Here is a 15815-nt window from a genome sequence, read left to right as displayed (position 1 = left end):
TTTTCTAAAAAACTTGTTCTAATAAATAAGTGAGGATGGGCTTTTCCTTTTTCATTTCGACTTTGCATGTTCCAACCTGCAAAGTTACGACTGCGCCGTCATTTAGTTTGAAACACGTACGGTTCACAGCAACGTTTTCGAATCGTACCAGTTGCTGAAAACTATCGTAGCTGTATCGTTTGTAGCTGTTGCGACAAACAAAAACATGCACTTTACATCAGGGGAAATTTTAACATTTTGAGGCATGTGTGAAGAATCAACGTGCAAAAACGGAATGTGAAGACTCGCATATTTTAACCTAGTGCTCTGCGTAAGGGCCTATCTACTAAGCCACGCAAAAACAATGGCAGCATATCATATTTTGAAAATATATTTTGCAACAGAATAAGACGCTCTAGACGGGAAAAGACCAAATCAGTAGCCTTTTAGTAGAACTGAAAATATTTTCACTATATGTTAGCAAGAGGATCAATATCACATGATGGCTCAGCGAAGTGGACTCTGTTGGATGTCAGAGTATAAGAAAAAGGTAGAAAATTGACGACCTATATAGTCTTCTTGAGGAACCTTTAGGGATGATTGAAACCATGATGAAAAAATGTATACCAGGCGACTTAATTAATAGAATATTAAGCTGCAAAGCTAGTTCTGCTAAATTCAAGACGACAGATTTATTATCAGTGGGTTCTCTCGCGAAATTACAAAGCTTGTGTGAGAACCTGTGGCCGCTTTAAAGCAGAAAGATTTTTTACGAACAAAAGATAAAAAGGGATGAAAAGTGAAGAGAGACTAGAACAAGAAAGTTTCCCAGGGATTCATATTGAAATATTTAAAGATTTGGAATAAATGCATTGCCGATACCAAGATTGAACTGAAAAAGCTGACGCATGCGCGAAAAGCTGCGAAAAAAGCACATATGTTTTTTTCATCCAATTTAAGCTTAATCAAGGATACTAGTACAAAGATAGTTGAATACGGCAAGGTCCTGGCTAAAATTTTTTGACAAACCAGGGATTTACTATAGGACATGAAGCATCATGATCACTGCTGACGCTAATGGAAAGGGTGTACTACAGGAGACAACTATATCTATTTAAAAATGCAAGCACTGCACTATTAAGAATTGTCAGTTTGATCAGTAACGCGTTTGCAGCTAGACACGTTTCGCTTGTTATTGAGGAAGAAATGATTGCTTTTCTCTTACTTTGTGTATTACACGCAAGTCCCGTCACTCGGACTGCTTGAATTTTCATGTGTGTTTTACCTTTAACAAAAGTATCGAGTGAAAGCTAACTCTATGCAAATGCTTCGCTGAGCTTTACACATAAACATTTCTTTTTTAAAACCGGATATATAAAAAGATGACTACCACGCCAGATTATATTAATACAAATTTCTTTTTTGGATTTCCATGTTGTTGCTCGACAGAACACTCTACATACGTCATGTTTTTTTTCTTTTATAGTACTGTAGGTTGAAAAGAAACTCGCCTGTCCATCGAGTTTCAATTAAATATATATCTGTTCACTTGATTGACTGTCGTGAATGTGATAAGGGATGCACCTTCCATTGCCACTCTTTTTAAACTTGTTTAAATAGGGTCAGATTGTGGTTTATCCTATGAGATGCGATATGTGAAGTAGGACGGGGAACGATGCATATGTGATAAGAAAGCCAATTACTAATGACACCAAAATATGGAAATGATTTGGACTCATGCTACGTAAGGCATGATTCCAAATCATTACAAGCTCGTGAGCTTGTTACAAGCTCGTGAGCTTGTATTAAAACGCAAATGTGTCCTACAAGAATGGAAATTTTTGCCTCTCTGAGCACCGACACGGGAGTAGTCGTGTGTTCGAATCTCATCTTGGTAACTATTTTTTTTTTTTTTTTTAAAGAGATAAGATGCTGGATTACTGAATTTAGCAACTTTTAGGTGGGGTTTGGAGTCTTTCTTTTTCCTGTTAGTCAGTTTACCCAAGGCGGACCCATCGAAAATCGAATTTTCGAGAAATTTTCCGTTCAAAAAGATCTCACAAATTAATTTTGAAAAATAACTGCGTAGTGCGTAATAAATATCGCCTATCTGAATAGCAAAATATGTCGTGTCTAACTTCGTAACAAAAATCACGTTTAGATAGACAGCTTTTTGTGAACTTTATCCGCGAGGTTGTTTGCGTATATCATACGTCTTGTTTATATTAAGATATACCTTCCAGATTTAACAGAAAGATTTTACACGAGTGTATATCCAAATTGTAGACTTTCCTAAAGCGAAGAATAAATAAAAAAAAGTAATTGGAATAGTGAAAAACGAACTAAGCAACTTACATTGAGATCAAAATCAGGTATACTATTGACAGACGAGGTTAAAAAAGATGGTAGAGACGGACACTTTCCTCAATCTTGTTCCAAGGCTTTCTTTTTGTCTCTGGCTGGGTACCTAACGCAAACCGTTTTTTTCCTTCCCGGCGCGCACATGATTTATGGCATATATCGCGCTCCTTTGCAAGATTTCCCGCGTATTTTATTGCTTGTACGTCATGTATATGAACATGTTATGCATATATGCCTAACTCTTATATAAATTCATGTAGCCGAGGGTCGCAGCCTAATATTTTTAGGAATAAAGTTGTGCGGAACATATATATTATCAACTTCACTTAAAATTATATGTACACGAAGGAACAGCTATAACATAATCAACAATAAACATGGATGTTGCTGATGTAACCTCAGGAGCTTCAAGGGTCAGAGATGAGCTTGGGGAAAGATGCCAAAAACTATTTCAAGATTTCCTTGAGGAGTAAGTTTTCTTATTTTGAACAGAAAACATACAGTCACACTGGTACCAGATTCTCTAGTTATTTGTTTGTTTGGAAATGTTTTTAATTTTTCCTTTTTCATGTTCAACGATTAGACGAAGTAAATCATAGGCTTTCTCAACAACCATGATATCCTATATCCCAAACAGTTTGGATTCAGAAAACAGCATTCAACATCACAGGCTGTGCTTACTATAGTTGAATGCATTAGACATTGCCTTGACAAAGGTGAGCTTGCCTGTGGAGTGTTTGTCGACTTACAAAAAGCTTTTGATACTGTTGACCACAAAATTCTTCTATCCAAGCTAAATCACTATGGTATTCGGGGAAAAGCAAATGATTGGTTCAGGTCTTATTTAACTGGTCGTCTCCAGTATGTCTCAATCGGTGAATTCAAATCTCAACTTAAAGCCATTCTACATGGTGTGGCTCAAGGCTCTGTTCTTGGTCCGCTGCTGTTCTTGTTGTATATTAATGATCTGCATAATTGTATCAAATCGTCAGAGACCTATCATTTTGCTGACGACACTCATCTGCTGAAATTCTCAAAATCACTAGAATCCCTTTGTAGAGGAGGGATGAATGCTGATCTTAAACGCCTTGTGTGTTGGCTTAACGCCAACAAAATATCACTGAACTCCAGCAAAACAGAGTTTCTTGTATTTAGATCCCAATCTCGTAGGCTTGAATTTTTACCTTTTTTGATTCTATGTGGTAAGCGCATTTATCCTAGCGAAAGTGTGAAATACCTGGGTGTTCATGTTGATGAACATCTTTCCTGGAAGTATCATGTCTCATCTGTGGCTACTAAACTTCAAAGAGCCAATGGGATGTTATCTAAAATTCGTCACTATGTTCCCCTAAAATCCCTGCTAAACATTTACCATGCTATCTTTAGTTCTCACTTAAGCTATGCTTGCCAAGTATGGGGCACTCGAGACACCACAGTAGCCCACAGAATACTTACCCTCCAAAAGGCTGCCCTTAGGCTGATCACCTTCAGTGAACCAAGATCCCCATCTTTGCCTATATTTGCAGAACTTGGAATTCTTAAATTCTTCGACCTAGTTAAAGTCCTTAACATTCAATTTATCCACAAATTCCTAAACTCTAACCTCCCATCTGACACACTTACCTCACTCAAATTTGATCGAATCTCACACTCTCATGAAACTAGATGTAACACAATTGGTTTGCTTATTGAACCAACAGTTAACACATCGACGTTTGGATCTTTTTCATTCTCTAGAATCTCCACATTACAGTGGAACAATCTGCAAAGAAATTATCCTGATACTAACCTCACAAACTGTAAATTAAGCACAATCATATCCCTAGCTACAAGTTTCTACATGAGTCAATACATCAACTAGCTTTCCTCTTCATTATTTTGTCTCATTACTTTTTTCTATTTGACTATATGGTACTGAATTTTCATTTATACTAATTATAATCAATAATGCTTTTTCATTTTAATCTTTGTAAACTTACAGTATTTACTGACATATGAAAATATTTCACATTTTTCTTGGTGGCTTTCTCCTTTGTTTAGCCTTGGCTATCGGGAAAGTCTCCTTCCTAATTGCTAATTTATTCTTTTAGTATTGCAAATTGTCATTTCTTAGGTAAATAAATGTTTACTTACTTACTTACTTACTTACTTAAATGCTGTTGCCTGACAGGTAGGCACTTTCATACAGTCTAGAAAACATTCAAACCCTCCTGATTTAATCTGAAGTCTATTGGTATTAAGGAAGGTCTTCTGCTCCCCTGATTTCACAAAAAATTGCCTGATTTTAAAAATATTACAAGAAGGTGTGCAGCCAAAAATGCTTTAGCTTGGAGAGTGTACTTTGGTGACTTTTCTAATAACATTTGTGCCTATCACCTGATAACTATGGAACTCGCCCAAATTATTCCCAAATTAATGCAAGGTTAATTTCTAGTAATACTAATGGATTACTTTTGAAGCCAACTGTTTGAAACTCTGTACAATACCCGGTGACACTAGTTTAGTGGTTATCACTCTCGTACTTTGTGCGGGAGACCAGGGTTCGATTTCCCTTAGCGACGATTCAATGTGAGCAATTGAATATTTCCATAGCCCCGGGTTAACCCAAGCCATGTCAGGGAAATTGGGTAGATGGTGCACTTTGTGGGACGTTGGATGTGGTAGGGAGTTGTCTGGCAGAGCACTGACCCTAATTGAGTTTGCGTAGCTTAAAGTTCATGTCTTGTTCGTGAAATTTAATTAGCTCATGTGAACTGCGTGTGTCCCATTGTTGTATATTTAATTGCTATAGTCGTCAAGAGATCAACAAAAGAAAATAAAATTTAACAAAGATTTAATTTTCGTTAGATCGCATTTTTAAAGTTAAAGAACGAAAAGTGGCGATGAAAATGCTTCGTTAGATCGCATTTTAAAAGTTTAAGAACGGAAAATGGCGATAGAAATCTAAAGACTGTAATATAGCCTTTTGCAGCCTAATAAAGGCCTTACACGTAAATCATGTGCTTCAAAGCGACCAGACAAGCTACTAGGGTCTAGTGTTCCCAGTCTCAATGTACTACGATGTCGCAAGCGGCTTTTCATAGCGCCATGGCCTTAGAACAATCTTAAGTATGCGCACAGCCCTCTAAATGCTGTAATAAGGCCTTTTGCAGCCTAAGAAAGGCCTTGCACGTAAATCACATCCTTTGGCGCGCCTAGGCAGGCTACCATTGGTCTAGTGTTCCCAGTCTCAACGTCTATGATGTTCGAAGTTGTTCTTCATAGCGCCATTGCCTTAATTCGCTTACGAGAATGTGATTTTAGCGAAAAAATGGTCAAATTTTTCCCGTCTCGCAAAAGGGCTCCACTCTGTACCCACTGGGAGGCTTACAGCGTCCCCAAGATCCCTAGGTTATTTTCAAATTCTTGCGCTTTGGTTCACGGTATGCCCAAACTAACCTCTGGATACGCCACTGCTTCTGACATTTAATGATCAGGAAATGGCTTCAACTTATGTTGCTGTTGCAATTTCTAAAATCAGTTGTGGTCAACAAACTTTTTATTCTAATGCATTGACAACATGACAGAATGTCGAAAAAAAAACAAATATGACATATACTATTTTGCTAATTCAAAGGAAAATCGTCCACTTTGGGTGTTTAGACAAATTATAACAGATGAAATATCACTTTTATTGGTACCATATAATCCGATGCAATAATGATTCCATGTCAAACTGTGATACTGCCATATTATAAGGGAAAAGGTCTCTGTTCGAAAAATATACCAATATTTTTATTTTCAGATTTACAGTTGATGGTGAGATTAAATACCTTTCAGAAGCTCAAGAGCTGATCCGGCCAGAGCGAAATACACTATCTGTTAGTTTCCAAGATGTACAAACCTACAAATCAGAACTTGCTACCATTATCCAGGAAGAATATTTTAGGTAATTAATCATGTTGTTACTGAGATAGGGTAACTTCTTTGAGGAAGTGATTGCAAAACTGATGTTTTTAAATATATGTTTTTCTCTAGAGTTTATCCATACTTGTGCAGAGCAGTCCGAAATTTTGCAAGAGATCGTGGAGAAGTCCCTTTATCAAAAGAATTTTATGCCAGTTTTATTGAGTTACCAACAAGACACAAGTAGGTACCCTACTGAAATAATGTTTTTTGCACATGTCAGACACAAAACGTTTTGCATCTTTAAACTTTCCCTATCAACTTGACTGTGAACTTAGTTGTTGCAGAATTTTTCCTACAATGTTTTGTACATGCATAGCAAAAAATGGCTGTTTAAGCACATTGTGTGTGATTTACTGTTCAATTTCTGTATGAAGTTTTTTACTTGGCATATGCTATGTAGCACATAGAATTGGATTGTTGAATCGAATAATTAGTCCTAAAATTCTATTTTTTAATTTGTTAAAACGTCTGATAGATTTCTGTCTTGGTCGGACATTTTTGGATCTCAGAATTATTGAATAGTCCTGGTCCTTATAATCCACAAGCAAGCCTATTCATAGCCAACCTGACCATTCTAGCTAATTCACAGACTCCTGACGTAGACATAAATCTCTTTTGCCTGGCCCCTGCGTCGTTGGTAACCAGGTCTTACACAAGAAATCCAGCCATGCGGTTGTTAACTAATGGGAGGTGAACCCCGACGGAGCACGGATGACACAAGTCTGCAAAACTGCACTTACAGGCGGAACAGACAATTTATCATGGATTTAATTGTAGATAATTTCTTCATTTGACAAAACAATTGGAAACCATAGCAGGTCCAAATTTAATGGATTATTTTCTTTATGCTGCAACTGTTATTCAAACAATTTTAAAAACGAAACCCACATGCGGTATACTTTTTTTTCTGTATAAATTTTATGTACCAGACGTGTACCTGAACTTTCCGAATAAATTTTGAAGTTTTATTTAAACCATGCGGATAAAGACTTTTTTTAATTTGAAAACGAAGCATATTTTTCCTATTTGCTGAAAAATAAACAAATTTATGAAAACGACAGTATAGTCATGCATACTATTTCGGACATGTAGAAAAGGAAGTTAAAATTGAGAGAGTCGCTATACCAGTAGACTCTCGACCTCGTGTTTGGGGTTCACGATTTAAAACGTCCCCCACTTTTCTACTGCAAAATGAATGCGCAACAAAGATTAACCTTAATGCCCGTATCGCAAGCGTTTTACAAAATGGCGAATGAACTTTTGCATGATTGGTGGAAAATAATCACACCAAATATCTTTTCAGTTTCAGGTTGAGCGTTCGTGCAGGACTTTCACTTAAAAGACCAATCAATTCTTGAGAAAAACGTTTACACTTATCTCAAAATGTTAATATTTACGCGAGCAATAGAATGCTGGGGTAACGAGCATTTACGTGAGCACAACGCTGGCGCGAGCAATTGCACGCAACTCATGGCAAGGCCTGAGTATATATTAAATTTATTTAATCAAAGCTTAAGCCAAACTCTCATATTGTTAAAGAGTATTAAATTTATGTAGGCTAAGCTTAAATAAAATTCTTATAGTGTGTTTTGTGCACAAAAATGATACAGAACTTTGAGATCGATCCTACTAATATTTTCCACTGCTTGCCTTGTTTGTTTAGAATTCGTGAATTATCCACTATAAAAATTGGATCATTGTTGCGCATTAGCGGTCAGGTTGTCAGGACTCACCCAGTCCATCCTGAGCTTGTTAGTGGTACTTTTATCTGCTTGGATTGTCAAACCGTCACTAAAGATGTGGAGCAACAATTTAAATATACACAGGTAGTTTTTTTATGCTATGACAGACTTTTTTTAAAGATTTTTAGATATGTTATAAAACATATTTAACATATAAGGCTATAGGGTGTTTTGCATTGGTCAACCCCTCATAAAGCTTAGCATTATGCACATGCTATCAATAGCAGACCCAAATCTTTTTGCATGTGTGTGCATAGCTTTCCTGGACAAGCCAGCATTTAGAATCCAGTCTATATTGCAACATCACCTTAATTTATTGTTGAAAATTTCCATATGAAGAAAATTTAGCGATTTCACTTTTTTCCCCAAAAATTAGCAAGGTTTTTTTCCGAACAGCAAAAATAAATTCTGCAAAGCTTTTAAAAATATTGAAGCAAAAATATTATTCTGCTAAAATGTAAAAGTTCAAACCACAGAAATAAATTATCTTAGACCAAAAAAAATAATTCTACAAAAATGCAAAGATTTGCATGGAGTTTGTTATATTTGGTTCATATCAGTCAATTCTGTTGATATGGGCATGTGAAGCAAAATGGAATTTAAATTCATGCAACGTTACATACAATGTTTTTATGACCCACTGCAATATAAATTTTTTGCTGTTTCAACATTGCTAGTATGTGTTTGGTCGAATGGGAAAGTGGATATTTTTGATGCAAGTGGATTTTCTCTCATTTTTTTATATAGCCAAATGTATGCCGTAATCCAGTTTGCCAAAATCGTCGAAATTTTCAACTTGATATAGACAAGTCACGATTTGTTGATTTTCAAAAAGTTCGAATTCAGGAGACCCAGACTGAGCTACCACGTGGTAGCATTCCCAGGAGGTAAGTTGGCCAATAACAATTAATTTTATCCCATACTGCATTGATGTGATTTTCATTGTTTTTTTCTCATTCAGTGTTGAGATTATTGTTCGCGCTGAAGCAGTAGAACAAGCGCAAGCTGGTGACAAGTGCGACTTTACTGGAACGCTTGTTGTTGTTCCAGATGTGGCACAAATAAATATGCCGGGATCTAAAGCTGAAACACGTGCAGGCCGTGGCAACAAAGCAGGAGGTTAGTGTGAAATTGTCCTAATTTGATATATTTATATAAAATTTCTCACAAAGTTCAACATTCCTTGTTGTTTTGCAACAATTGTCTGTTTAACTACCACGGTATGTGTAACATTTTGTTTTTTGTAAAGTGTTTTTTTACCAGAATAGATTTTAACAGTGGAAGATGTGAATAAAGGATATTGTATTTCTATTTATGCGTAACCTGTGTGTTATTTAGGTGATATTGAGGGCGTACGAGGCCTAAAATCACTCGGTGTGCGTGATTTGACATACCGTTTGGCATTCTTAGCATGCAGTGTCACGGCCACAAACCCTCGTTTTGGAGGGAAGGACTTATCTTCTGAAGAACTAAGTGCAGAAGCAATTAAAAAGCAAATGACAGAACAGGAATGGCATAAAATATATGAAATGAGTCAAGACAAAAATCTGTACCACAATCTTGTTAACAGCATGTTCCCTACTATACATGGTAAGATATCTTTCTAAAAGGTTCATGAAGCATTTTGTTGACAATACGCCCCTAATTGTACACGAAGAAGTGGTGTTTTCCTTCATGTGAAAGAATAAATTCACTGCTAAAAAAATACACAATCCCAAAAATATCTCATTGTAAAGGGCAGCGCGTAAGAACAGAAAAATTTAAGAAAGTGTTTATTTTTTCAGTTCGAGGTTTAGAATGTTGTTGCTTCACATTTTATATTTTTTAGGTAACGATGAAGTTAAAAGAGGTGTTTTATTAATGTTGTTTGGTGGTGTTCCGAAAACAACAGCAGAAGGTACAACGTTGCGTGGTGACATCAATGTATGTGTTGTGGGAGATCCTAGCACAGCGAAAAGTCAGTTCTTAAAGTAAGTAAGTTAGAAGTCACTAAATTGGCCTCAACAATATGATGACTTTTATTGGATTTTCAGATTCAAGGATTTTTTGTAAACGACTGTTTTTTATTCTACCAATGTAAACCTTAATTTTCGTTGTTGTGTCAAATGGCCTAAACTAAAGATGCTATTTTTTTAACATCTTTCTTTCGTGACATTTTTTGGATTTCCCTGTAAAACGGTAACTTTAGTAACTCACAAGTCAAAAATGTGTAACGTCAATCTGACGTTTAGCTTCATTGAGGTTTAGATTTGTGATTTATCCCACATCTTCTTGAACAGAACCTTAATTATCATCTTAGGCAAGTGGAACACTTTTCACCTCGTGCGGTATACACATCTGGTAAAGCAAGTTCAGCTGCTGGTTTAACAGCTGCTGTTGTAAAAGATGAAGAATCAAATGAATTTGTCATTGAAGCTGGTGCTCTTATGTTGGCTGATAACGTAGGTGTAATAAAAAAAAAGATTAGAACAGACATTATTACGGAGTAAATTATAAATATTAATATTAAATATTAAATGTTGTAAGAATAATAAGACCCCAGTCAGTGAACCATTTGTACTTTTGCTAGTTAAACTAGTTCGATTTAAGTGAAAGTAATGTTTATCATAGGCCGAAAAAATTAACATTTGGCGATTTTTTTCAATTAATCAGCTTTAAAGTAACTTTGTACAGACGCGTGAAAATTCCATCTGTATATACTGCAGATAATTCATAGAAAAAGTGCAGCCAAGTGAAAGAAAATATACTTTATGCGCAGAAACCCTCGCAAGGAAAAAAATCCAAATTTCAGGGCATATACTTTTACGATTTTGGGAGATACAAAATGGACCATAATAAGTGAAAATTCCTGTTAAACTTTCTGATCTTTGTAGTTGCTTAGAGTAGTCGTTAGAATGAAATTTTAAATGTCTTAGTTAATCCATCAATCGTTATACTGCTTCATAGGGTGTATGTTGTATAGACGAGTTTGATAAAATGGATCCCAAAGATCAAGTTGCTATTCACGAAGCCATGGAACAACAGACGATATCAATCACAAAGGCTGGTGTAAAGGTACATTGCTAGGACTGTCCTAGGAAATAAACAATGCGAATTAATTTGTTTGTCTTTGTCTGAAATGTCTGCATCTTAATTTTAACCTTATTTTTCCAGGCTACATTGAACGCGCGAACATCAATATTAGCTGCAGCAAATCCCATTGGTGGGAGATACGATCGCACGAAATCACTTAAGCAAAACATTACACTATCAGCTCCCATCATGTCGCGTTTTGATTTGTTCTTCATATTGGTGGACGAATGCAACGAAGTGACCGATTATGCCATTGCACGACGTATTGTTGAACTGCACAGTCGTAATGAAGAATCCATTGAACGTGTTTATTCTGTAGATGAAATTCAACGTTATCTCACGTTTGCAAGATTATTTAAGCCCGTGATCTCAAAAGAAGCCCAAAATTACATGGTGTCTCAATATAAAGTGCTCAGACAGAGGGATAGCTCAGGTGTTGCAAAATCCTCCTGGAGAATCACTGTGAGACAGCTCGAAAGCATGATTCGCTTGTCAGAGTCACTGACCAGATTGCATTGTCAGGACACAGTCACACCAAAACACGTAAAGGAAGCCTTTAGATTATTGAACAAGTCAATTATACGTGTGGAAACACCCGATGTTCAATTCGATGCAGATGAGGAGGAAGAACGAGGTTAGTGTTATTAAGTTCCAGTATTCCAATTCCAGTTAGCCATTTTTTCACTTTGCATGGAAAGTGCACTTAATTTCAAGACTGAAGAATCACCTATACCAAATACTTAGTATGCTTTTAATGTCAAAATTTCTGTGTCTTACTGAATGTGTGCACGGTATTTATTGGGAAGACACCGATACTTAATTCTTGAATTTTTCATGGTTTTTTTTGTTGTTGTAACGTATTTATGTGTTTATTTTATGTAAAAGCTTTTAATTTATTTACAGAAGAACTTAATGATTCTGAAAATCTTACAAACGGCGATGCAAACGAAGAGCAAGCTCCTTCCCCTTCAAAACCTACGAAGAGGAAAGTGAAACTAAATTACGAGAAGTATCGAAGTATAGCAAATACATTGGTCCTTTTTATGAGACAGGAAGAAGATAAACCAATCACTAGTAGTGAGTTTTTTATAGACTTTTACTTTGTAATTCCATCTGTTAATTTACTTATTGCAAACGAACTGCACAAAGTAACGAATTTAAAACGAATTGTCATGCATACTCTTTTTAAAATCATAAAATTTAAATTGTGGATTTAAGACGAGTTGGAAGTGTAATTTCAGAAATAATTTTTCTTTTTCCAACATCCCGCCTGCATAAATCTCTCTCTCTCTTTCCGCCCACTCTAATGTTGTCTTGAATTGGCAAAATGCTGAATAAAATGATGTTAGAATAGTTCGTATCAGATATGTTGTTTAATCTTCTAATTCATAGGCGAAACTGGATTACGTCGCGAAGATGTATGCAATTGGTATCTGAGAGAAATTGAAAAAGATATTGAAACGGAAGTAGAATTGGAAGAGCAAACCTATTTGATTAATAAAGTGATTGATCACCTAATTAACGAGGTAAAGTTTTTCTTATATGCTAGCAAAGGCTGGAGGTTTCTTAATTTACTATCAGTCTGTTTGGACACGCTAAAAAGGCTTTTTTGTAAGTGCTTTGTTAGTTTATGAACCTGCAATATTTCCCTACTTAGAGGAAAGTGACCCACCTTAAATTATTTTTGCTCATCCATTATTTTTATCATATAGTAACTTTTTTTCATTGTGTTTTAAATGACAAAAATTGAGCATATGTTTATCTTTAACAAAGATATGAGCAATAAATATGAGCATATTTTTTTTTGCAACGGAACTGATGAATTATATTTGCACAAAGATTTACAAATTGAAATGGACAGCTTCTCTGACATTAAAACAAGGAAAAGCTGGATTTTTATTCGCTTTATTTTCTCCTAAGGTTTCGGCAAAATCTCCTAAAATACGAAATGGTTTTTATACGTATAACCGAAAAACCTCTTAAATAATACTAAATCTCTTAAAATTCTGTAGTTATCTGTTGCCATTCTAGAGAGTATACAAATAGGCAGGGAATAACTTTTCTTTTTCTGATCATAGGACAATGTTTTATTAGCACTGAAGGAACCTAATCTAACTGGAGAAAAATTTCAACCAGCTGATGAAAATGAGAGTAATCCATACTTAGTTGTTCACCCTAATTATGTGATTGACCAATAGAATTTCAATAATAAAATCCATTAACCAATAGGATTCCCGGACTTAAAATCCTAATAAAATACTTCAATGTTGCATGCGCACAACCATCGTTCTGTTGGACTAAAAGATTTAATTTAAAAAGAACCTTTAAAAATCTGTATTTATGCTGTGATTATCTTATGTAAATATATGCACATCTGTAATGCGTACATATTCGTCTTTCTCTGAAGCCCCTGTGGTACGAAATTACGGCTAACGGTACGAAATTACGGCTAACAGTGCGAAATTACGACTAACGGTACAAAATTACGGCTAATTTTTACTTTTTTAATAAATAATTTAATTTGCAATAAATTCTCTGTATTGTAATTTACAGAGAAATGTAGTAATTTTTTTTGTGTGTGTGGAACAACGATAATTTTAGATAACTCAAACTTTTTATTTCACTAATAACATTTAACTTAAATGTTATTAGTGAAAATTGAACAACTCTTACCATAAATAGATTGATGCCTTTAAGTACGACTTCGAAGGGTTATGACAGTGAAAAGAAAAGATGTTGCTAAACTGCGTTGAGATAATATAGAGACCCCACATTGCGAGATATTTCTTGCCACATTGGTTTATACTTCCTGTGCTGTTTTCTATCTTAAATTGTTAAAGACCGACATTTAGCAGGTGGATTAACCTCGCTCCCAGTTGCCTCTTTTTTATACCGCAACGGCCTGACGTCAGAAAAGATACAGGATGACCTAAGGACAAGATAGCTGTACAGCTATGAAGCTGTGGAACGAAGCTGGGTTTTTTATTGTTACTCTAGAATACACGCTGCCTATTTCTAATCATCGACGTATCCTAAGCTAATAAAAAACTCAAGACTCAAGCTTCGCTTGCTTAGCATTTAAAAGAGGACTGTAACTTGTAAGAAAGTAGCTTTTGTTACGTACAAGAATGTAATTATTTTCTAAACTTTTAAGATCAAAACTTTCGGCAAGTTGAAGAGCTTTCTCTTTTATCATATTGGTATCAAAAGGAAAATTTTGGCTCCTTTGTAAAAAGAATTATTTAAGAACAGCTTTGTCGAAATTTATTTTTATTTTCTACTTAGACACTAAAAAGTTCGAGTTATCCGAAGAAATTAACTTAAGGGGGGACCAAAAAATGGTTCGATGAAACGAATGTTCGAGTTATCTGGGGTTCGAGTTAAGGGGTAGTTTTTATAAGAAAGTATTAAGAAATGTCCAAGGGACTGTAAAAACAGTTTGAGTTAACCGGTGTTCGAGTTACCGGGAGTCTACTGTATATAGTGTATATATAATTAGCTGATTCAATTTATGAATGCTGTTGATACGGCAACGCCAAGTTTATAAAAAAACATGGGGAAGACGTAGTCAGGTGTGAAAAACATGGGGAAGGCATACCCTACAATATCAACATATTGAAAAAAATTGTGCAAATTTAAGCAAAAAAGATCTTCACCGTATTATAGTCGTATAAGAGTGAAAATTCCGTAAAATCAAACATTGAAACTCGCTTATACCACTAGGATAAAATTCTGTTGCTAAGCTAACACTATTAATTATGATGTATGGAAAGATAATTTGTTAAGCAGAGTATTGCAGCTAAAATTTGCAGGGTTTTTATTACAGGATTTATAGCTATCTGCTTCCTTACTTTTGTGGCTAACTAAATGAAAAACTTGTGAGGAAAGCACAAAATAGCTAGCTGTCTGTTGCTATCTACTGACACTGACTACGTTAGCTGGTCTGCTATATACGTCAGTTATAGCCGAAATAATAAAAATGATTTTTCTAAGATTTACATGGGTGTGTGGTATTTTTATGAGCATATAGAAGCATAGAAAACATTCAAAGTATTTACAAGGCAATAATAATTCTTTTTCAATTTTACTAACCGCGTCCGAGATACGCATCTTCACTTAAATCCCAGAAGATCAGGATTTTGTGTGAGCTTTTAGCCGAAACTAACTAGAAGGTGTGTGTTCCACAGCTAATAAATGCGAGAAAGTGGCATATTCAGATTTTTAAAAATTAAATCATAATGACGTTTTTGGACAAAACACCAAAAATTTTAGGCCAAATTTTCTATATTTAGGCTAAAATGTTAGTACAGCTAACTACCTACAAATTTCATTTGGTCTCGTTTGCAAGAAAAATCTGTTTGCTCGGAAACGGATATAAACGGTCCAAAATTTGCTGAACAAAAGTTCGCATTTTTATCTACGTAGTATATCTCTAGATCTGTTCATTCGATTTTTTTAATTTTTTGCACTAAGTTACTTATCAATAAATGCTAACAACTGACGATTTTAAATTTTTGACAAAAAAATCATAATGATTTTAGGAAAAATCAACTAGTTTCAAATTTTGCTAGAAAATGGTTTTCACCTTTTTTTAAAATTCATTTGTTTCTTTTTTATAATTGAACTATAACCTCTGTACAGATTATTATTCACAAATTTCATTTCATGTTTGCGAAAAAAAGAAAAATTATGCTGCTTAGGCAACATTTACCC

General features: G+C 35.2%; 1 protein-coding gene across 1 annotated transcript; it reads left to right on the top strand.

The window, feature by feature from the left end:
- Nucleotides 1-2664: 2664 nt before the first annotated feature.
- LOC130621987 (zygotic DNA replication licensing factor mcm6-like) lies at nucleotides 2665-13488 on the top strand. Its single transcript, XM_057437380.1, has 14 exons — nucleotides 2665-2809; nucleotides 6125-6268; nucleotides 6358-6468; nucleotides 7952-8114; nucleotides 8778-8917; nucleotides 8992-9149; nucleotides 9369-9620; nucleotides 9859-10000; nucleotides 10330-10471; nucleotides 10977-11084; nucleotides 11184-11736; nucleotides 12006-12179; nucleotides 12495-12628; nucleotides 13181-13488. Exons 1-14 carry the CDS (start codon nucleotides 2718-2720, stop codon nucleotides 13298-13300), a joined length of 2433 nt encoding a protein of 810 aa, XP_057293363.1. The 5' UTR covers nucleotides 2665-2717; the 3' UTR covers nucleotides 13301-13488.
- The last annotated feature ends 2327 nt before the right edge of the window (nucleotides 13489-15815 follow it).

The sequence above is a fragment of the Hydractinia symbiolongicarpus genome, chromosome 12 (genome assembly GCF_029227915.1).
Source record: "Hydractinia symbiolongicarpus strain clone_291-10 chromosome 12, HSymV2.1, whole genome shotgun sequence".
Taxonomy (NCBI): Eukaryota; Metazoa; Cnidaria; class Hydrozoa; order Anthoathecata; family Hydractiniidae; genus Hydractinia; species Hydractinia symbiolongicarpus.
Note: the sequence above shows the minus strand (reverse complement) of the source record. Positions and strands in the feature narration are given on the sequence as shown.